The sequence below is a fragment of the Ambystoma mexicanum genome, chromosome 3q (genome assembly GCF_040938575.1).
Source record: "Ambystoma mexicanum isolate Mex_15411 chromosome 3q, UKY_AmexF1_1, whole genome shotgun sequence".
In the NCBI taxonomy this organism is placed as follows: Eukaryota; Metazoa; Chordata; class Amphibia; order Caudata; family Ambystomatidae; genus Ambystoma; species Ambystoma mexicanum.
Window position 1 is genome coordinate 197275926 of NC_090926.1, and position 24974 is coordinate 197300899.

The window sequence follows — 24974 nt, forward strand, 5'->3', positions numbered from 1 at the left end:
AAACCTGCATTGCTCCAGTGGGTGCACTCCTTGCACACATTCCCACCACCGTAATGCAACCATGCATGTCAGCAGGTCACCAACTACCACTAGGCACATATACACCACTCACACCAGCACTCCTAACCAACCTCCACACCGCAATGGACATGCACATCGTTACATGCAACAGTTACTATAATGTATAAACATTACACTGTCTCCGGCACCACTATGCCCTTTCATTCACATACCATTGTCTTACCCGCTTCCACTCAGAAAGTATTGTGTCACTGCCAACTTAACCACAAAATGTTTACAACATTGCCCATACTGCAAGCATTGTGCACACAGCACACTATCCAAGCACATATAAACTGCCCTTCAACCATACCCCCTACCATACTGACAGTATGCCAGCACTGCACCCAGTGCCCACACTGCGTGACTTTTCACTGCAGCATCTCCAACCACAGCGCACCGCCATGGAGCTTTGCAGCAACACATTGCAACAATTACCATAATGTACAAACAAGACACACTCTCCTGCATCCCTGTGCAATTTCAATCACATACTATGGGTGTACCCACTTCCATTCACAAATTATTGTGCCACTGCCAACCTACCCACAATCTGTTTGCAACAGTGGCCTTTAACGGCTGAAATGTGCTCCACACCCATTCCTTACATGTCACCACCCTCTAACTGACATTCAAAAATGCATTACCGCTGTGGGTGTGTTCAAGGCCTAGGCTCTTGAGTGCATGACCTACGGCCTACGGTCTTCGGCCATGCACCCAATAGTCTAGGCCTTGAACACACCCACAGCAACGTAATGCCACCATGCAGGTCCCCATGTCAGCAATTAAGACAATCCACATACACACCACTGCCACCAGCACTCCTACCCAACCTGTGCACCGCCATGGCACTACGCAGCAACACATTGCAACAGTTAACATAATGGCCATGTGGGCAGCTGACATTTTGTACAAACGTGCCATATGTGGGTAGCGGCACTTCAACCCAACTCCCCCACACCATAGAACACCCATTCTCGAAAACAGGTCGCAATTACCAGAATCCACAAACATACCACAGCCTCCACCACCCATACCCACAGCCATTCACAAAGTAGTGTGCCACTAACCACAACAGATCTGCACACAGCATAGGCCTTGAACACACCTAGAGCAACGTACTGCCACCATGCATGTCACCATGTCACCAATTACGACCATCCACATACACACCACTGCCACCAGCACTCCTACCCAACCTGTGCACCACCATGCAGCTATGCAGCAACAAATTGCAACAGTTAACATAATGTACAAACAAAACACTCTCTCCTGCATCCCTGTGCACTTTCATTCGCATACTATGGGCCTACCCAGTTCCATTCACAAAAGTACTGTGTCACTGCCAACCTACCCAAATTCTGTTTGCAACACTGGCCCTAATGCAACCAATCTGCACACACCACACTATGCAAGCACCACCCTCTACCGAATGCAGAGTCAAACATGCGTTCCGGTGGTGGGTAAGTTGCAACCCTATGCTTTTGAATGTATGCCCTACACCCTACATACTGCAGAATTCGGCCATGCACCCAATAGTGTAATACTTCCACACATCCACTGTACCACCATTCACCCATGCATGCCACCATGTGCCCACCTACCGCATTTCATCCGCATCGCACAGCCACCCGCGCTCCCATTCACTCCCCTTCTGCAATTGACCTGCCACCACTCACCACAAAAAGAGGTCGCTGCAAACAGGTCGCTGCACAAGCTATGGGGCTGTTATGACAACTGCCTCCAATCACCACACAAAGTACTCGCCTACATATGTCACATGAACCACTTCTCACTCCCCCACCTGTTCCTTCCCTTATTGCCGCCAACACATTCCGTACGGTATATTTTCCACACCCTTTTGCCGCTGTACTGTCCTCCGATACACCATGGCGGCTTTCCCAAAATATGTTGATGCACACCACGCTTCCCTCCAGCCAACCACCAGCCGCGTCGAAACGTCTCCGACAGCACGTCGTATCGCGAGCCAATAACACCTCCGTCCGCGGAGCAAACAGGGAAATGGGTCCGCTAGATATCAAACATTTTTGGGACGTGCATTTCTGACCCAAGCCCCTGCCGCAAATTTGGTGAAAATCTGTCCAGCCGTTTGGCCTGTAGCTGTGCGCAAAGTTTTTCCCCATTCAGTCTATGAATAAAAAAAATGTTTGGGACCCCCTATATCTTTGCCCCCCCCGCATGAAACCTTGCCCAATTTGGCGGGAAAATTCAGAGCCGACCATATACTTTCTTTGCAAAGTTTGGTGAGGATTCCTCCAGGGGGAGTGAAGTTATAAGCCGCTGAAAAAGTGCTCTTCCTATAAGTTTAGCAACTTAACCATAACTACACGGCCGCTACAATATATATTGGCGGCCTGCCGTCTATTCACTAGGTATAGCCAGCCTTTATGATTACTTAGTCTACTTGCGTTACGACATCTGTACAGTTATAAAATGACTTTTCTGCAGTGCTTCGCTGCACTTGCAATCTTCATTGCGCACATGAAAGTCTTCTCGATTCTTTACTTCGCCATCAGATTCTATATCGTCTATGCATTCTCTTCCTTGGTCATCCTTCTCAGTGCATCACTCTTAGCTCTTGTGACATCATCAGCCTTTCCTTTTCACATCTTCACACTTCTTCGGGGATCTCCTTCAGGAGACCGTCATCTCTTCGGGGATACATTATGTGGGGCTTTCTCAGTGGATACCTTGTCTCAAAGGCTCTTCGTGGTATAGGTACCATTTCTGCCGTTGCACATGCCGCAATCTCAGGTTTTCAACATATAGGCAGAATAGGGGCGGGACTTCCTGCAGGTGCATTCTGCTGCTCCTCTACATGGGTGTGGAAAGTGTAGAAATCTTAACTTCAAGTCTTTTCCTCCATTCAGCCCCACACCTTCGGTTGCTCTGCACATGAATATATGAGATAGTAGCAGGGATCAACAATGAGATCAAAACTCACATCATGAGTGACACCTCCAGGGGGACTCCAATTTACAATCGCCATCACGTCCCACACCTGCCAAATTTCATTGGTTTATGTTGCGATCCATTGATTTATCTTAACTCTCCCTTAACTTAAGCTATGACACTTTATCTTTAAGCCATCCGAATCTGCAGTAAAGGAGAACACCAATGGCATCACATATATCATCACTGTTGTCATAACATATGATGTAGAGTAGTGGAGAAAGATGACATCACTGGTGACATCACATACAATATCACAAGAAACAACCATTCAGAGAAAAACATATGATTGATGTATTTAAAAAATGTTTGCCAAACATATTCTATAGCTGTGCATGTATTGCATGCTAACATAGATGTAATATACCAATGGACACTCTAGGGTGCAGGGGGTAAAATGGCCGGGGTTCCTGACTGCAGGCTATACCCAGTGGCTTGGCAAGGCCCGGGGCACTGCCAAAGGCCATAGCTTAGGAAGTGTGGCAAGTGGTCATTGCCACAGGTAATGGCCACTCGCCCTCAGACCTGCAATGGGGATAAAGAGTCCATTCATTGTCACAGGCCTTGGTCGTTGGCACACTATGGGAGTAAAAGGGTTCAGTGGGTACTTTGGGTACCTTGGTGGAAGGCCATGCCCTCAGCACTGCTGCAGTGCTTATGGGCAATAATTTTAGATGTGCTGTGAAACAAAATATTGCATGCGACACCGTACCTTCTATTTGATTTAGGGATTGTTGTGATTTTTCTTTTAAATCTGCATATTTCTTACTTTCAGGTGTGATCCGCTTGATTAGTGATTTCATATGCGCTGCCATAATTTAGGTCATATGTAAAGTCATAAATGATGTCATCTCTGATGTCAGCAATGTGCTCTAACTTCCAGCCATGCCATTGATGATGTAATAAGTGATGTCATTGATAGTCATAATGGATGTCATGCATATGTCTTCAGGGATGCCGTCTGCGAAGTCGTCGGTGAGCTCACGAGCTGTGTAACAGCTGGCCCTAGAGTCAGTTGCAGCGGCTTCGAACTCCAGGTGCATGCAAAAAATCTTAAAAATCGAAGTGGAAAATGTTGACCTACTTGGGGCAAACAAATGTTAAAAGGTGATCAAAACACAAATAAAACAACTTTTTTTAATAAAATAAGAAGCAGTCCATGGAAAGATTCCGGAATCCTCCATGTTGGGGCAGATTTACTGTGGCGATGTCGTTGACTATGCTATTCGCTGTCACCACAGCAAATATATGACGATGGACTATAGTCAAGGTGAAACAAGAGCATTTCACCGAGAAAATCCCAAATTCTATTGCTAATAACATTTGATTCATTTGACGTATCTAAATGAAGAGCTTTTCTGGACTTGGGTCCCCAAATGTTGAACATTGGATGCAAATTCGCACAATGGTTTAAAAATGATAAAGTCTTTCTTTTTTAAAAGGGCGTTTCACCTTTTGCTCTGTTTATCGCATTGGAAAAGAAAAGCCACTGAACGGGCACACCACCAACACCACAGGATGGATTTGCCTCAAATTCACAAGATGGGCAAAAAGTGAGGCTGATGTCACTTTTGGTGGATTGGTGCAAATCCTTCCATTATCTTTTTTAAAGTTTGGTGAAGAACAGTGTGCCTCCGCACCAAAACCTTTCATATATCTCCCCCATGGTGCAGAAAGGAAAACCTGCCATTTTTATTCATAGATACGAACAATTCTCGCATGAAATTGGCTGCGAATTTGCTTTAAATTCTCACAAGAAGAAATGGGGGTGCACAAAAAATGCGTTTCACATTATGGCAAAGCGGCCACTAGCAGGCCATGGCGAGCGGGTCACAAACCCATAACGGAAAAAAAATCCAGTTGTGTGGAAAAAAAAACTTTTGCACTTTAGGTGTTGTGAGATATAGCAGAACAGAATTGAAATTTAGTGAAAAAACATTAGTTGATGTGATGTTATGGTGATCATTCAACTGAACAACACTCTTGAAATTTGGTAAGTGTTGCAAGCTACACCACATTAACTCTGAGCTCCTCATTGTGTTGCCCATGAGCACACAGACGGCATCACAGTGTGCATTCCGGGAAACTACCCATCAAAGCTAACAGAGTAAAACATTCTCTTGATCTATCTTATTTAAGACATATAACAAACATATTGTATAGATATATGTGTAGTGCATGCTAACTGAAATGTTATATGCCACAAACCAATTATGCAGTAAAGTGACCACTTGGCCCAGCTGCAGGTCAGGCCGTGTGGCCTCTTTTGAGTGACTGAAGGGGCCTGAGGTAAGACCAAAGGTGATACACAGAGCAGTGTGACCATTGGTGATGGCCACAGGCTATGGCCAGTGAGCCATGGACCCTCTATTGGGGTAAAGTCGTCACAGGGCTTAGCCGCTGGTCAGGCACAGAAGCTGCTTTGGAAGGCCTAATGGGGCTTGGGACATGGCTGAAGGCCATGGTCTGGGCAGTGTGGCCTATGTGGTCATGGCTTCAGAGCATGGCCAGGGGCCATGGACAGTCCCAGGGGTTACTTTGGGTGGCTAAAATCCATTCCCCGTGCAATGTGACAACCGGTCATGACTGTCACCAGTGTGCCTGGATTCCAGTGATGTTACTGATGATGTAATAACTGATGTCATAAGTGATGTCATCTGTGAGGTCAACAGTGTGCGTGTGGGCTCTGTAACAAGGGACTCAGAGTGAAGGGGGAGTAGCTTTCAACGCTTGCTGAATTTCACGATTGCTGAATTTCAAGAATTGTGTTGAACCAATAACCATAAAATCACATCAAATAAAGTTTTTCAATGAACGTACATACATTTGCCTAGGACAGAGTTAAGTTTGAAACAGCCTGATGCAACAAAAGCCTTGCAATTCAGTGAACACATTAAGTTGACGTGACAATAAGGTGCTAGTTTAGTTTAATGCAACAAAACCCCTGCAATTTGGCAATAGATGGAAGATATACTACCATAACTATGGACACCCCCTGTGGCGCGGCCCATAAGCACACTGATGACATCACAAATGACATCACATATGACACCATTTATGGCCTTGTCAATGAAATCAGTGGCATCTACCAGTTATGGTGATTCATTCTTTAGCTCTATTTGGAGACACATGGGGCACACTAACACATATGGACAGTGCCCATTCTCTTTTTCAGGGATACTGAATTGAATATCAAAAATTAGTACCCAGCGAGGGCGCAATCAGAATGAAAGAGCCATTCTGATTGGCCCTCGCCGAGTCAATACCAGGCCGGGAATCCCTCTGCTCGGGGCCTATAACTATGGCCCCGGGGCATTACCTGAGTCGGTAGTGCCCCTGCCGCTCGGGGCATATTGCTTAAATATTTTCCCAGCATTGTACAAAGTGGTAGAATAGCTTTAGAAGGTAGTTAATGACATTGGGGATATACAAAATCATATACCTTTGGGCAGTAAGGTACTTTATTTACTTTTTGTTCTGATAAGTCTGTGTCATTGACTCACGTAAATGTATTTCCTCGTGACTGACCTTTACGGGCCATGCACCATAACCTTGACCCTTTGGCGTGGTTAGGGCCTAAGTTTTGCTTGTTTATACAGACAGATAGTTGTGATATGAAAAAGAAAGAGATTTGGGAAATGGTTCCATGTCCTTTTTGTTGCTGACCTTTTCTGGACTGCTGCAAAGTCATAGACTACTCACAATGTCTCCTTAGTTATTCATAATGCACTGAAAGACTGTAATGTTGTAGATATAACATGTGATGGAATACATACAGACCGCCTGTCAGCAAATTCCGCAACCTGGAATTACTACTTTTAGTATCCAGCCTACTAGACTGGCGGTCTTGCTAGGGTACTGATTAAAGACAGAGTGATAAAGATACTAGAGTATCTTTTCTCATTAAATACTCATTCAATGTTGTCTGACTTGGGCGTGTAAGAATACCATCTTTATAAATTGACAGTATTTTTAAATGTGAACTTTACAGTAACTGTGCAGTTGACTCGATACACTCTTCTTTTATGCAGAATTGTACTTTTCAAATGTTGCATCTCTCTTGCTTTCAGGTGAGGTCTGCTGTTCCTGTGATGTCATCGTTGATGTAAAAAGTGATGACATATGTGATGCCATCAGCGATATCATCAGTATGCTCTACTTTCCAGAAATGTCATTGATCATGCCATACAGAAGTCATGTGTGATGTCATGTGATATGTGATGTCATTGGTGATGTTATTTGTATTGTCAGCCGCGTGGTTATGGGCTGCACAATGGGACTCACAGGTGGCATAGCTCCCAACACCTGCTGAATTTCACAGAATTCTTTGTGTTAAACTGGAACCTTTACATCATTTCAACTAATGTTTTTTCACAGAATTTCAAGAGTTTTGTTGCATTTAACTATTTTACCATAACTCTGTCTAAACTCAAGTTTTCACACTGAATTTCAAGGGTTTTGTGATGCTATATGTATAGGCATAAGCAGTGGTACCGTTTCTCATGTAAAAAGGGCTAAATGTCAGTTCTTGTAACAAGTTCCTTTTCTTGCAGAGCTGTGCAACATGGGTACTAATACACTATCACTCATAACTAAGCTGCTCTCTTATTTCTTTTCTCCCTCTATCGTTCAATATTTTTTAACTCGCTGCACCTATATCTAGTCACTTTAAAATGTTAACTTTCCATTATAACAGTACTTTTTTAAATGTGGAAATAAATATTTGTGTTTTCTAGAACATTGCAATGTTTATTAAAACAGTGCTTAATTTTCTTCCTACATGAAGGACAGTCCGAAATCAACTCTGTGCATACACCAGCAGTTAAAATCATGGGTCCCGTCTCAGTCCGTCCCCCCTGCCCAAATACATTAAAGGTAGAACCTTCACATCGAGATGTTAACATCATAAAGTACATGAAGATGTTTTTTCAACCAGACCAACAGACATGCTTGATGCAATCGTGCCCGCGTGGCGTCTGTATCAATTTGAAATACTATAGCAAAACAAAAGAGGTAATGGCTGGAAGGTTTAGAATGAATCCTAACCCATGGCATCACTCTGGGCAACCCTCCAGACCATCGTTTTTCGCCTGCCATTACAGAAAGGGGAAAGACCATATGCAAATCAGGCCTGTAAGCACCCCAAATAGGACAGTCCAGCCCAAAGACCACAAGCATTCCCAGACATGTTTCAGCCTCTTTGGGCTTCAGATGTGAGGAGTCGCTTGGGTCTCTAGGCCCGCATGGGACCCATGACTGGGCATACCCGTTCCACTCGGGGTTACTATAGCAAAACCAAGGAGGTGATAGCTGGGAGATTTAGAATTAATTTTAACCTCTGGCATCGCTCTTGGCAACCCCCAGACCATTGTTCTTCTCCTGCCAAGCCATTACAGAACGGGGAAAGACCATATGCAAATCAGGCTTGGTCCCACCCCAAATGAGGCAGTTTAGCCCAATCTGCTTGGTCACATCCCTTCTGCACGAGACCACACGCATCCCCAGACCTGTTTCAGCCCCATTGGGATTCATCAGTGAGGAGTAGCTTGGGTCGCTGTTTCTTGGCTTTTATATATTTTATATATATTGGCATGCAGTAGTGAGAACATTTTAAATGCAATCTAGAATTTTGATAAGCTTAACGTACGACACATATATATTTGAAGTCAGTTATTAATTGTATTTATTTCATTTATAAAGCGCACAAACAGGCCAGAGGTACTGAGGCGCTGTTACAGGTACAAGAGGTTCCTTGCAATCGTTTTCACATACAATACATTCTGAAGAGGAGCTGTTGCAGGTACAGCTGATTTTGTTTATATCCATTGCATCAGGTACAGGTTATGACATACAATGCATTTGGTACAGGAGCAACGCATAGGAGGTGTTACAGTTTTAGGAGAACAGCAGTGTTTTAAGCACTTTTCGGAATACCCAGTATGATTTTTCAGCTCTCAGCGAGGGGCATTCCATTTTTTTGCAGCAATGTTGGGGAAGCTGGACTCGCTGCCTTTGGTTTGTTTAATATTTGGTGGCAGTAGGAGGTTCATGTAAGGTTTCCTGGTGGGTCTTGTATAGTGAGCGTTTGCTATTTTCTGGGAAAGGTAAGGGGGGCTTTGTTGGACAGGCACTTGTGGGTGATGGATAAGGTTTTAAGGTGATGCGGTCTTGGATGGGTAGCCAGTGGGCTGGAAGGCTGAGTCATGAGGGTATTCTCTTAGAATGCTAATGCTTCTCCCTCCCCCATCCCATGTGGGGTACCACAAAGATCATGCTTATATCCTACCTTTTACAACATCTTCACTAGGCCTCTCTTCTGGCTTCATAGATGTGTTCTTTTTTAGGGAGGTTCAGGGCTTTTGGGTTCAGGGTTTCTGGAGCAGGTGGCTGCAAAGAGGACATTGCAGTAATCAATCCTTGATCCGATGATTGCTCTGGCAATCGTCAGTCAACTGTTCTTGGAGAGGTAGGGTCTGGCAGCATTTAAAACCTTGGTGGCGTAGGCTGCTGGGGATGCAATGGCGTTCACTTGGTGGGACATGTTAAGGGAGGTGTCAAGGTATACCACTAGTGTTTTTACTGAAGCTGAGATAGGTATTTATATGTTATCGATCAGGAAGGCAGTCTATTGTTCAGTAAGATTAGAGATCTGTGAGAGCCGACGAGCAGGATTTCAGTTTTGTCGCTGTTTAGACACAGGTGGATTTCTGCCATCCAGGACTGTATCATGGTGTAAGTATTGTTGAGCGTGTTACAGTCATCTGAATAGACACCTGTAAGTGGGATCAGGATTTGGGTATCGTCGACATAGTTGGTATAGGCTATGTCGCGGGAGTCCAGCATGTTGAAGAGGGGCCTAGTGAAGATGTTGTAAAGGGTAGGATATAAGCATGATCTTTGTGGTACCCCGCATGGGATGGGGGAGGGAGAAGCATTAGCATTCTAAGAGAATACCCTCATGACTCAGCCTTCCAAAAAGGAAGTGATCCACGCGGTAGCCGTGGAGGAAAAGTTAGCTGAGGCATTAAGGTGTTGGCATGAGATTTTGTGGTGGACTAGGTCAAATGCAACAGATAGGTCTAGGAGGAGGAGAAGTGCTGACTTTCCATCGTCCCTGATCTCGTCCAGCTGATTTAACAGGACAAGAAGGGCTGATTCAGTGCCATGCCCGGGGTGGAGGCCAAATTGCCGCATTCCTAGGATGTGATTGGTTTCCAAGCGGTACTGAACTTGCAGGTAGGCTGCCCTATTAAGGACTTTTAGTAATAAGGGGACAGTTGTGATTGGCCTATAGTTAGTGGGAATAGCAGGGTCTAAGGTTGTTTTTTTAGGAGTTGGAGTACCTAGTCTTCCTTGAGGGTGGCTGGCACACTGCTTGTCGAGAAGGATGCGTTTATGAATGCAGTGATGACTGGAGCAAGGATTTCTGCACAATCCTTGATGAGGGGCACAGGGGATATATATACTTTGCATTTAGATGGTTTAAGACTTTTCATTATTTTTAGGTCTTCAGTCTCAGATATCTATTTGAATACAAAATGTGGGATGGGGTCTAGGGCCGCCAGGAGGCATAACTGAAACTAGGTTGTGTGTGTGGCTATGTTATTTGTTGTGGTGGTTTAGGATTTTTTTGTTCAAGGTGTCGATTCGATTGAGTATAGCTGATTGGATGTCTGAGCACCAGGTTTTGTCCTTGATAATGTTGGGGGGAGATGATGCTGGAGTTTTAAATTCCCTAAAGATGGTAAAGATTTCTCTGGTATTTGATTTGGCATTGCATATTGTGGCATTGAATGAGTCTGATTTAGCTGATATTACTGCTAGTTTGTATTGTTTTGCAATTTTTATGAAGTCATATTTTTGACTGATGGTAGAGTTTTTTTCTCCACAGTAGTTCTGCCTGGTGTTTTTTGTTATGCTGTTCGAGGAGGTCGGGGGTGAACCATGAGTGGAATGTCTGATAGGTGTGGCTTTACGGGGAACTAGAAGGGCAACAGCGTTCACGGCTTTGGATAGGGCGCAGGTCTACAAGTCCACTAGTGACTTGGGGTTGGTACTTAACGGGGGTTTGAGGTGAGGATGTCCAGCCAATGCATGATAGTGACTGCAGGTGGTAGTGGAGTGGCCGTGAGTTTGTGTTTTTTGGGCTGGGGGATGGAGAAGTAGATAATATGGTGGTCCGACCATGGACAGGGAGTGTTGGCGCTGGTTCTGACCTGGCAGTGTGGTCAGCAGTCCAGTTCAATGTCCGGCCCTTTTCATGAGTAGGATTGGTGATGCAGTGCCTGAAACCAAAGGTTTCTGGGGCATTGGCCAGTGAGGTGGACTGAGAGTCATTATGTTCATGGAGGCCTAAATTGAGGCCTCCCAGGAGGATGATTCTAGAGGAAGTTTTGTTTTGATGTTGTCCTCAAGGATGTGGAGGAGGTTTTCTTGGAAATGTGGTGTGGGGGTTGGAGGGTGGTAGACGAGGTGGATGGCGATGGTACAATTGGGAGTTGGGTATAATTTGAAGGAAAGCAAGTCTATGTTGTCATTGAGGGTGGTATTGACTTGTCTGAAGTGTAGGGAGTCCCTGGCTACAAGTGCAACGCCACCTCCTCTGGATGAGGCCCTGTCATTCCTGACGTTAGAGTAGCTGGGGGGGTGGCTAAGGATAAGGCAGGGTCTGATGCCTCATGGAGCCAGGTTTCTGAGATCGCTAGGGCATCAAGACTGTGGATGGTGATGAGGTTGTTTATTTCCAGTGCATGGGCGGTTAAGGAACGTGAATTAATGAGGGCATATGCCATGAGTGGGTGAGAAGTTGTGGCTGTGCTCAGTGGCTTACAAAGCAAGTGAGAGTTAATATCAGCATCTGCGGGTGAGCAGAAGTGAGTGATGAAGGGAGAGCATAGGGTTGAGTAGATGTGGGGTTGGTAGTCTTGTGGATGTTCTTGTGTTAGAGGGTGGAGGGATGTTATTAACATTTTCAGGCATGGTAATAGTGTTGCATACAGTAGGAGGTACAATGTTGAATGGCAGGGTAGAATACCCTGAATACAATTCTTTAGCAGAGAGTATAATGATTGGGGGCACAATCTTTACACTTGCTTTGGCGGGTGGTAGGTATATAGGAACCCTCATTGTAGTGTCCAACGGTCCATAGGAGCAGAGAGGCACAAAGCAGTTTCTGTTGGTTATATGCTTTGTGCACGCTCTAAGGCGGTGGTTCCGTGCTGTCAGAGGTAATGCCTGGGTAAGTAGTGGGCTGCACCTGGTGCTTCGCATAAGCCTGTGGTTGCGTGCTGCATGATTGAAAGGATAGAGTGTGGATCATGGGCTGCTCGCGTGATCAGAGGGGCGAGCTCCAATCGACATACTTAGCTGTGGCAAGGCTCGTCAGCCGTAAGGTGCGTGGATAAGTTGTGAGGCTTTTTCAGTGGGTGCAGATTTATTTCAGGGATCTTTGTGTGAGGAGGTGTGCTGCTTGCAAAGTTAGTAGTGGCGAGCCTGTCGCTGCATTGGTGGGCAGGCATCACGGTTTGCGGAGTAGATGAGATTCCTAGCTTCGGGGAAGGAGAACAGGAAGGAGCCGCTCAGATAAGCTGATCGAGCTGTGCCGTGAGCTCTGTAGGGGAGGATACTGGGGGATGTGGTTCCCTTGACATAGGTGTATGACTATGGCCTGGCGCAGGATGGCTTGTGGTCCGCATAGCAGTGGACCGGGCCGTGAAAGTGTTTTGTTCGCCAGGACACGCTGAGGACGAGGCAGCGGAATGAAGACGATAGGCCATTGATTTATCTGCAATGGATCTAGTGGCCTGCAGGCATTAATTTGTGGCAGCAAGGCTTTTGCGTTGGTGAGAGGAGGTGGCTGTATGCACATTGTTTGCATAGCAAGCACTTCGAGTGGCCTGCATCTGAATGGAATAGCTGGCATTAGGAAGGTTGTTGGTGGGGGCAGATGGTTGTTGTGCACAAAACAGACGTACATATGCAACTGGCGGATACAATGTGGCTGGAATCATGTGGACAGTGTCACGATACTTGGAACTTTGAGGCTTATCATTGATGTTGGTTGCGTAGTGAATGGGCTCTAGTGCTCGGGTTGGAGATGAGATTCCTGGCTTTGGGGAAGGAGAGCGGGCAGAGCCTCTCAGATCAGCTGATTGAGCAGTGACGTGAGCTATGTAGGGGAGGAAGCCGGGGGCTTCTTGATATGGACGTGGGGAAATGGCCTAACGCTAGATGGCTTGTGGGTAGTGCTGTAGCAGGCAAGGACCCTGAATGTGTCTCGCTCACCAGGATAGGCTGATAATGCAGTGACGGAGTGAGCACTCTAGGGCTTTGACTTTTGGGCCACAGACTTTGCGGCTTGCAGGCGGTGTATATCGGCATCACAGGCTTAACGAGAATGGCACGAGCAGATACCTGTGCACACAACATTTGCATATTCAGCACCTCAAGTGACATACATTTAAGGGGAATAGCTGCCATCAGGAAGACAGAGGGTGGGGGCAAAGGGGTGTTCACTACACAATATAAACATACATAGGCAATTGCCAAGGACATTCTGACATAGTTGACATTGGGCCTCATTATAAGTTTGCCGGTCCGGAAACAACAGTACTGGTAAACTTGCCGGTACCGTTGTTTCCGGATCGGCAAGCTACGAGTTCTGTGAGCCGGTGCCTTTCAGCCTGCCAGATCTGAGCTGGCGGCGGAACGGCACCCGCATTCAGACCTCGCTGGAGGCACCGGCACCACTCATGAATGGTGCCGGTGCATCGGGGCTCCCCATTCCCATTGAGTCCAATGGGACTCAAATGAGAATGGGGAGTAATATTTTCCATCACCCAGCAAAGGGGATTACTGGGACCACCGGGGCTGTAATGCCCAGTAAGTCCCCATTGCAGGGTGCCGGAAAATTCATGACACCGGCGGCAGCCGTACCAGTATTTACCGGCACGGCTACCACCAGGGTCATAATGACCCCCATTGTCTTGATGCATAGGGTTTGGTGGCTTACCCATAATGCTGAGGGGAAGAAGATAGGTACGATGCACAGCATGCGTAGCTTCGCGCTGAGCGCGGCTGAGACTGGCAGAGACTGCTGATCCAGGGCTTGTGTACTGGCCTTCTGTGGGGGCTCAGGGGGTTGGTAGCCTCAGATTCGGGAACGCAGCCAATCAAGGTGCTGCAGGCCTAGGGCTGCCTGGGAGCCTGGTGTGCACAAAGGCATGGCAGCGGCCATCTTGGAAGGGTTGAGTGGGCCTCCAGACCCACTGATGCTTCCAGGGGAGCTGGTGCAGGTCTCCCAGTGAGGAAGGGGGACCTGTGTTGCAATGAGACCAGCAGAAACTGCTGATCCAGGCCTTGTGTGTTGGCCTTCTGTGGGGACAGGCTTGGGGGGTTAGTAGCTTCAGAGTCAGTAGGCAGCCAGTCTAGGTGCTGCAGGCCCAAGGCAGCCTGAGAGTTTGGTGTGCACAAAGGCATGGCGGCGGCAATCTTGGGAGGGTCAAGTTGGCTTGCAGACCCAGTGCTTCTTCCATAGGAGTTGGTGCAGGTCTCCCTGTGAGGAAGGGAGACCTGTGTTGCAATGAGACTGGCAGAGACTGCTGATCTAGGCCTTGTGTTGGCCTTCTGTGGGGGCCAGCTTCCTATGCCGGCTAAGGGGGTTGCTAGTTTTAGATTCGGTAGGCAGCCAATCAAGGTGCTGTAGGCCCAACCCAGTGCTTCTTCCAGGGCTCATCGGGCATAATAAACAATATGGAGGTGCTGTAATAAGATACATATAGCGGATTTCCAGTACAAAATAATAAGATTGGTTATGACACATATATATGGCTCTAGAGTCTAGAGTATTCTTTATATAGATATTTTATATATTGAAACATTACATGAATCAAAGTAACCCAAAAGTTATTATGTGAATGCCCAATTTTATGGTGCAGATTTTGAGTGCCATATACTGGTTGATGTCTTCACCTCATTTTATACAAAAGTGCAATTACACAGAGAACTGCTGTGTGCTGACATTTGGGTTCCAGAATCCCCTTGAGAAAGTGTATTCCCAATGAACTGTTGCATGCTTGAAGCAGTAGGAACAGTTCCAAAGCCACCCTGAGGGAGTCCGTTTGCAAAGAACGGTTGCCCACTGGATCGAAGAGTTACAGAAAAATACTTCTGAAGACCATTGTTATGTGAACCAACGAGAGATGGAGTAGAGTTTTTCACATGTTGTCACTTGCCAAACGCCTTAGTAAAACGGATGAATTCTCTTTCTGGGCCTCAATCCGTCATTAGTTTGCCTGAAAGGGCTGGAAGAATGAAATGAAGCAGTTACCTGTCTTCCTCCTGCCTGCCAGCTCTGCAAAGTCTTCACTGGAGGATTCACTTGAGAACCGCTTAGAGTTGGAAGGAGCAAGTTTGTAGAGTGCTGTGTTCTTCTACAAAAAAACAGAAAGTGCACATTAAGTATAAAGAAGAGTAGCAGCTGTTGCCATGTTGTGGAGTGCTACATGGTACATTCTAGAGGGTAAGTGCATACAATATTTGCAGGGAATGTGTCAAGAAATTGCTGTGAACATAAACCTGTAAATATAATATGAGAAGAGTTTCCAGTCAACGTATGTAGAAAGAGTTTGAGGTGAACTATTTTAAAAGTTTGAAGTCAATGTGAAAATGTTACCATGAACAAGTTGCAATGAAAGTGCGGAGTGTTTGCAATGAACATGAGATGGGGTGCTGTATGGAAAGCGCTGACAGTGACTGCACTGAGTTCACAGACGATGAGTACAGAGTTTGAAGCGAACACATAAAGTGCAGGATGCAGTGGCTGTCGTTAAAAAATGCAGTGCGTGTTTCAGGAGTTTGCAATGAATGTGTAATGGCTTTGCATTGCATGTGTAAAGTGTAAATGCTTACAGTTTGCAATACATCTGAAGACAAAGTGTGTACAATTTTTAGTCAATGTGTGTAGAATGTGTGGGGAATGTATGAAGTGTTTGCGTGCATGTTATGTTACTTGTAGCTGTGTCTTTCATTAGCATGAACGTGTAGCCCCATGTGCTGCCTGGAAAGTGTGTTCAAAACTTCTATATGTGTTCATGCACGTTGGAGACTGAGTAGCAGATGTTTTCATTGGTTTATGAGTTGTTAGTCCTATGATGCATCAATGTAGAGGGCCCAAGAAGGCTCCATGCTACATCAATGTAAAGGGCCCAAGAAGGCTCCATGCTACATCAATGTAAAGGGCCCAAGAAGGCTCCATGCTACATCAATGTAAAGGGCCCAAGAAGGCTCCATGCTACATCAATGTAAAAGGTGAAAGCTGGTCCCATGTTTCTTCAATGTTAAGGACCGAAGGTAATCCCATTCTATATAAATGCTATGGGTTTAATGTGGTCCCAGGCATCGTCAATGTTACGGTCCAAGTATGGACCCATTTCACATAATGTTCAAGTACTGAGATGGTCCAATACTAGGTTAATATGAAGGGCCAAAGATGGTCTCCTGCTGCGCGCTACACCGATGATGAAGGTCAAAGATGGTCCACTCCTTCACCAAAACTACGGCGCTCTTAATCCTTACTCAGCCAGCCTGATGCATGTCCTCCCTGGCTCGTTAGAGCACACTTTGCACTCTCCTGCTAACTCAGACCTACTTTTCCCCATAAACGTGATTTTTACAGTGGCATAGACAGAATTTCACTGTGGAGTGGGACTGCAGCAAATACAGGTGGGCCTACAGCCAGAGGCACCCTGAAGGGGGATAAAGTTATTGCCCTTTGAATGCTCCAAACCAAGTTGAAGATTTCACTTGTGTAGGCTATCCTCATTTAATTGTTACTAACAAATGTTACTAATGCCCCGTTTATCGACTCGGTAAGGGTGAAATTTAGAAAGGACCCTGCGAGAATTCGAACATATGCATCCAAGTTCCACAAAGATCTCTGGAGAGCGACTTCTATGTGAACCTGGCCACATTGCGTGAATGCGTTAATCTTCTAAATTGTCCTTACCTCACCTGGCTGTCCCAGTATTTTTGTTTTATTTTCTCTTGCTCTCCTCCCCTCTTTTGTATAGTGATCTACTAGTATATATACACATTTTTTTTCTCTTTTGCCAAACAACAGTAATCTCCAATAACAATTAACTGCTGAGTGTGAACATTCTGGATTGTGTTTGGAAGCCTGTGGCTTAAATGTTCGAGAGAGAAAAGATCGAGAGCTATTTTTCCAAAAATAACTTTCAGTCTTCTCTCCCCTGAAAATTTTTCAGCCTTTGCCCCCACACTCCTACTTACCTTGCCCCACACTCCTACTTACCTTGCAGAGGCAAACCTTGCTCTGTGCCGCCGACTCGCTGTGTCCCTGTGTTCCCTTTCACTTCCGTGATCGGGACCCGGCATGGCAGGGTCCTTTCCTTTATTTTTGTTTTTTGTTTTACTTTTTACAGGACCGGCTGCTGGGCACACCCCAGCAATCGTCATTCACAATATAGTGAACCAGGGTGCAGGGGTCACCCAAGCAGCCCCTGCACCCCGAATGGGGGATTTAGTTGAGCATTTCAGCCATTCGGAATTTTCAAACAGCCAAAATTGGACCAACTCTCTGATTCGGGATTTTATATGCAGTCTTTTTGGACGTTTCCAACATTCTAAAGCTAGTAACCATTGCCAACTTTTCCTCACTCAAATTTTTCATGTAAATTCTTGTTTCAAAAAAATATACTGAACTGACAGTGAGCTCTCAAATCATGCTCTGTAAGTACAGGCATTCCTAGCAAATGTCTTTTACATTCCTGTACAGCTTATACACGCATGACTGTACGTACAAGCATGCAACGTACTGTGAGTCTAGAAGTCAAGACTGGCTAATTACTTCTCACCTGGCCTGGGACAACCAGAGATCCTGCCTTTTGAGTTGTATTTCTTTTGAAACTTCGACACACTGCAGCTGTGCCCGTGTGATAAAACCACATGCTTGATATAATTTCTTAACACAGGCTTGAAACTAGGGCCCCGATTCTCATCAAGGTGTTAAGTACTGAAAAGGACGTTAAAAGGGTTAATGACCTTTTCGGTACTTAAGACCTATTCTGAAGGTGGCGCATTCTTCCGAAAACGGAAGGAATGCGCCACTTTCGGAATACATGTGGCGGTTGCTAGGATGGGTTGGAAACCAACCTAGCAACCGCCACATTTGTAATCTGCCTTTTTGGAAGCCTATCCTTGTGGCACTCTTCCAGTTTAATATGTGTGCTAAACTAGCGCACATATACGGTACCCTTTTGGTGCCGTTAAACTGGAGGAGTGCCACAAGAAGCCTTGTTTGGTGTAAATGTGTATATGGACACTTTCATTGCAGGATGCAACGTTGAAGCTGTTCGCTTTAAATGAAAGTGTTCATATACACCACACGGGTGTATATGAACACTTTCCTATACACTAAAGTAAACAGCTTCAACATCATGCAATGATGAAGCTGCTCACGTTGGTGTATCGGCAGCATTTTTGTTAAATAACGATTCCCTCATTATTTAACGAAAATGCTACCGAGATTCTGCAATCCACCTGTTTCCATTAGAAACAGGTGGATTACAGCGAAAGCAGTGTCGTGCTTTGCGAAGACGCCCAGGCCCACATCAGTATAGCAGTGGTGCCTGGGCATCAAGAAATGGCGCAGTGAGCCGTGCTATTTAGCACGCTCACTGCGCCAAGATGAGAATCGGGCCCTAGGTTTTATAAATAGAATGCATCAATGGATAATTCCACAAACACGTGTAACACGCTGCGCATCCAAGAAACAGATCTGTACCTTCACCTCTCGGAAACGGATCTGAACACAGCTGGCTGCGTGCAAGCGAGGCAAGCGGGTCCTAGAGGCAATGCCCGTGCTCCTTGCCCTCCGTGCCAGGGCCAGTCTAGGCCAGAGCACCTGAAAGCTAATCATGTTAGAAGGTTAATCATGGCGATAAGATTTTGCATCACGTTTGTGCTGAGGGCCTCCAGAGGAGGACTAAACTGTAAGGAAGCTTCGTCAGTGATATTATCTGAAAGGACATTTGGGATGGGGCAGGATCAGTCACATCTTCCTTGGTTTCCCTCACGTGTGACATATTTCCTGTCCGTTACACTTGAGTTGAGCGTGTCTTACTAAACAGCCTCACTCATTTCAGTAAAGTAACAGAAAGGATGCATATCTTCCTTCGGGTCTGCCTATCCCACTTGACGCTGGGGATTAAAGCGAAAAAACAATTAAAGGAAAAAATAACTCGCCTAAAAAATGTACGTTGGACAGACATTTTTTTTTGGTTACAGACTTAAGATAAGATTATGAGTGTCGCCCAAAATGCTATTTTCAATTTTGGCAGGCATGCTTGGATATGTTGAGCGCCATGAAACATTCATCACATCCAGTGCAATGAAACACAAGATAAAGTATCGACCGGCATTTGATACAGCACCCAACCTTAGCTTTCTAAGCCGAGGGCTATATTCCAAAATGGCTGCCACGCTCACTGAAAGCTAGCAGCAGTTAGGCCTTCATAGTGTACACTGTGACCGCATCAGTCAATCCTTAATGGGATTGTCACATCCGATGCCCATCGGTGTTTGACAAGCCAATCCTCTGGGCTTTTGGTCAAAAGTTGAAACAGTTTAAGTTATAGCTGTTTCCCCTCTTTCAAGCAGAGGGGAATAAAACAACCTCGGGCATCGGCTCTGTCGAGAGAAGGAATATGTTTGACGCCTTCCAGCAGCCATCACTAACAATTAAGTCCAAACATTCCTTAACGAGCTCTAAAGCGCGCCTCTGGTGAGAATCTCCTCTGGGGAGCCCCTGTGCCCATCGCGAGGGCTCAGTGTACCGACCAGCTGACACCCTGCCAGCCCAAACTGTGTCTGTCTGTGCAGGGATTATGACAGCCTTTCACGTGCGGCCATAGAAACTGAAAGCAGGAGGGAGAATTAGTGGCGTTAAGAAATAGAGAGGGGCCGCAGGCCCCATGATTCAGAAAACAATATTTGAGGGCAGGGCCTAAGAAATCACAGTGTCTAGCACAGCCTAATCATTGCAAGTTGGTAACGCACCTTTAAAAGAAATATGGCCTATGTGACTAAAGGGTGCCTAACAGCCGTAGTTGAGTTTTCGTACCTGGCACTAAAGGGAGTACAACGTATTTCTCAAAAGATATATTGAGCCCCCTGTCCCTCTGTTATCCAATTGAAGTATAGCCTTCCTCTCCTTCACTTTTGTTTATTGTTTATTTATTGTTTGCTTTCTAGGCGCGTATACAATAAGAAAATACTGTTTCAAAGCGCCCAGGGGGCAAGGAGGGATCAAGGGTGGGAAAGACATTACAACACAATATTTAGGAGCAGAGGGGAGAGGGACAAACCTACTATGCCATGTGAGTATTCAGAACGTGCAAGTGCAAAAAGGAAGAGCGAAGACAAGTTAAGTGCTGGGAGTCCGAGCTCGAGCGTGAGCCATGGACAAAGTGTTAGGAATGTTGACTTCTACACGGCCTGGGCCGTGGGATATTGTAAGTGCGAGCTTCCAGGGCAGAGGGTGTGCAGAGCTGGGAGGAATTGGTGTGGGAGGTTAAAGCCCTGAGGATGCATAAGGGCCAAAGACACCAAATTCAGCAACTGTGGGCTTAGCAGAGGAGAGAAGGAGGAGAAGAGCATGGGCGTAGGACATGGGGGAACGGGGGGGACACATCCCCCCACAATTTTAAGTGGAGGGATATAATGTTTTTCACCCCCCCCCCAAAATTGTGTCTCTGCAGCGTGTACAAATACATCTGCAGGCTGCAGTGTCATGTCAGCGTGCGTGCAAAAGTACAAGTTAACTTCTTCTGCAGACTGTCTGCAGCGGGCTAAAACAAGTACTTCTGCTGCTCGCACATGCGTGCCCCGCGCCTATACATTTGGAACGTGCCGAGGCCGGGAAACAAACTGCACGTGCCCCTGCGCAGTGGACTGCTGCGCAGCCTCAGCCTTCATTTTTCCAGAATGAAGGAGAAGCCAGGCAGCGACGCATGCTCGTGCTGATCGAGGGAGAGAGACAGAGTGAGACTCTGACTCGACCTCCTCAGCTACTACCGTACCTAAGGTAAGTGAAGGTTCATATATATAGTGTGTGTGTGTGTGTGTGTGTGTGAATGTCGTGTCGGGCCAGCCATTTCCTATTCTAACTTTCCTGTTTGAGTCCCTGGAACTCCTTGTCAAACAGGAAAGTGATGCCGGATCATGGGTTCTCGGGAGTGGAGTGGAGTGTGGTGGTTTCTTCTTTGCTGTTTATGTGGGGCACTGCTCAATGTGGGACTGCTGGAAGTGGGGTTGTTGCTGTGGGGTGTGGGCAGTGTTGGTTAGAAGGAATAGGCTAGGAGCACTACCAGCATGAGACATTGCTGCTGTGGCTACTGACATGCTGGTGCTGAGACTGTAAAACAAAAAAAAGAGAAGCGTGGGCGCAGGCCCCTCGGGTGGGAGTGTTACAATTTACCAGTCCAGATGCTACTGCTTATCACGCTTAAAGTTAAGCACTACTAATGTAGGATACAGTTGGTGTTTGGCACGGATGGTTGTGGGGCTGTCAATGTAGGCACTGTCGGTCTGTCAGGGATTTGGCAGCTTGCCTAATCTGTCAGGAAATCACCCGATTGTGTTGAGGGTTGAGAGATTGACACCTTGCTTAATCTGTCTATAGCAATTTTAACGTAAATGGTGGGCAGCTCCACCTGGAAACTGTCTATTAGTCAAAAGATGTGCCCTCATGCATCCCCTTCTCACTCATAAAGTAGTGGGTGGTTATTTTCAGGGACACAGATGGCGGCCTTTATTTCAAATGATGTTTGAGCTGATAACATTGCCGGCGGTTAACACATGACTCGGGCACAATACAGCACGTCAAAAGTAAACCCCCTATCAGCTCTGCATTCAATTCATCCCTCAGCATCTTTGCTGCTCAGGGAAATGTTGGGATAGGTTATATTGCATCCCGCCTCAACAGAAATGGGGTAGGGAGGTGATAAATACACACCCACAGTCCCCTCCCATTCACATGTCTCAGCCACAGAAATGGCCGTGCCCACTCCACTCAGTACAATGTTGAAGTGAGGCAAGCACATGCTCAGACAGTACTGCGACAGAATGCCATCTACAAGGGTGTACTGCCCTGGGCTTGTTTTGCTTTCTGCTAGGCAAAGTGTAGGTGGTTTATCTGCAGGAAATTGTGTGCTGCTAAACAGACACACTTTCCACATATGCCCTGTTGATACAGTAATTGCCAGTGATTTCACCAGAGCTGGGCTCAAGCTCTAGGATTATCTAACATAATCACTGCCATTCATATAGTGGCTACATTTATACATGTGCTGTAAACTGTCTCCACTACACACACACCAGCCACTGAAGTGGGAATGGGCCACCTTTCAGACACAAAATTATCATGTGCTTCACATGTACGAATGAATAAACTATGTAGCAGTTTTTCATGCATTTCTTTTAAAAGCTCATTTGGCACTAAGGGATCAACTTCATGTTACACAGATGTTTATTGCACACCACTGACCCCGTTAATGTGGCAATTTTCTATTGACCTTTTTTTGGAAATGTATAGCCAATGACAGAATTCTTAATGCGTCATTACAGGAGAAGGCACTTAGAGCAGATTAAAAAAGAATACGCGAGTTTAGCTCGAGTCACACACATAATTTCTTCACTTCCATGAAGCAATGCCTCCTCGACTGACTGAGCCATTTACTACTGCACGAGGACGATTAGAAATTGTTTGTTGAAATAATTGCAGATATACACTACACCATATCTGTCTGTGCATTGATTGGGCCTGATAATACAAAAAGTGTCCCCCCTCTCCCAGGTGCCCAGGCCGGCATGGGGAGGATTTATTAGAAGGAAGACAAATAATACACGTGGAAGCTCGGGCTCAGCTCTCTCCCACTGCCACAGTGTCATCTGCGCTCCTGTCTGGTTCCTCTCCAGGAAGAGTCACAGCAGGCTGCTTCTGCATCAACTCCCTTTTTTACTCAATCCTACCTGCAGCCTAGGTGTGAAGTCAGGGCTAACCTTAAATTAGGTATATATTAATCTCTGACCTGTCCTGTACTGGGAGCTGGTGCCAGGGTGCGTGGCATCTTGCCTTGCAACACAGCATCATGTTATTTGGGCTATTTTAGCAACTTTCATGGGTTTTTGGTGGATGCCACGCAGGCAGCGGACTCATTTTACGCCATTACCTATTCCTTTAAAAAACACTAGAATGATCTATAAAGGGCACGTAAACTGCCAGTTCTGGTTTAGATAACGCAGTTGACTAAGGCATGTTTACTACAAAGCCCTGTGTAGTTAATAACTCAATTGGAGCTGGGAACATACTACTGGTGTAATACAAAGGTCTTATCCAGGGCTGTCTTCAGCCACTCTATTAGCACTATGCATTTCCTTCACTGAAGTCCTGCTAAAAACCAGCAATGGCAAGTGTTTGCTTGTGTATACATATTGGGCATTTGCCTAGCACTGCTATTATATGTCTAGGTACTTGCACCATTTTGCAGCTGCTACCATCAGTGGGTACCTAATACTACTATGGCGGTGCCTGGCAAGTGCCTTTTCCATGCCTACATTAAAGCCCAAACTGTTGGCGCTGCCAATGCTTGTTTTAAAATAGGGATGAAACTGCATTTTTGGTACCCATCACCAGATGAATAATGAGTTGTAGACAAGTTTTAATGGACGCCACCATAAGCCATCTGGGTGACCCAGAAAAAAATAAAGCAGACCCTTGAGATTCACAACAGCACTTGTTCCGCTATCCATGTAAATCCAGTGAATACCTTGGTGCCGAGGTATGATTGCAGCTCATACACTTCTGTAAAGGGGCACACTGATGTTCCATCATTAGGGGTAGAAGTGGAATAGGATAGGATGGGTTGGCAAAACTCCATAAAGCATCTGCACTTAAAGCGCAGGTGAGAGTATTATAAAAGATCTCTCTAAAGGTCCATCGCTGGAAGAACTGGAGAAACACAAGAAGTGAAACGGATCATCAAACCAACTGAGGTGGAAGAGGAAAACAAGGCCTGTGGGGGGAATATTGTTAAGACCCAAGTATTTCTATAGATTTGGGTAAGCTCCTGCCCCATCTACTGCACGTGTCAGTGACGGGGGAAAGATGTAAAGGAGTATCTGTGAGCAGGCAATTCCTGCCTCTACCCGCCCACTGTTTTTGTTGTATAAGCGCATTATAAATATCCAATAAATAAATAAATGCCCAATACCGGAGACCAGTTTCTAAGCGTGGGACCGGCCGTGATTCAAACCTGTGTTGCTCTGCGTTAACTTGCTTCCAAAACAAATGTGTTGCCCCTTAGCTATCCTCCCAGCCCATATGGCTGCTAATCGTCGTAGCGTCGAGTCCATTTTTACGTGAACTGTGCTTTCTGAAGTGAAACACCAAATTGAAGGATTTTATACTCTGAACTGCTTTTCTTTTTCTTAATTTTCTTCTTTTCTCTTGTTTTATACAGTGATGATATATGTAATTTAACTTTGTGAAAGTCGAGTTCTTTGACTAAAACACAATAAATAAATAAAAAAGCAAAGTCCCCAAAGTGTCCCCTGTCCCCCCCCAGATGTTATGGGTCTCCCACGCCCCTGGAAAAGAGGAAGGTCTTAGGGAGCTTCCAGAATTTAAGAAGATCCTGCTCAAGGTGCAGGGGCAGGGGAAGGCTATTCCAGAAGAGGGAGCCCACAGAGAAAAATAAGCGACCCCCTGCCCTCTGCTTAGCAAAACGCTTTACACACGGAGAGTTGGCGCCAGAGGATCGAAGTGATCTAGAGGGAGAGTATTTGGTGGGATAAAGTTAAAGATAGTGTGGTGCCCGGGCCCAGACAGCCTTGTGGATGATGCAGAGGGATTTGAATTTAAT

General features: G+C 45.9%; 1 protein-coding gene across 1 annotated transcript in view; it reads right to left on the reverse strand.

Annotated features, from left to right (window-relative positions):
• The window catches only part of TAC3 (tachykinin precursor 3), a 341989-nt gene that overhangs the window by 39395 nt on the left and 277620 nt on the right, over nucleotides 1-24974 (reverse strand). The window contains exon 3 of the mRNA XM_069653546.1: nucleotides 15362-15464. Coding sequence (XP_069509647.1) covers nucleotides 15362-15464 — 103 coding nt within the window. The remainder of the gene's footprint in view (nucleotides 1-15361; nucleotides 15465-24974) is intronic.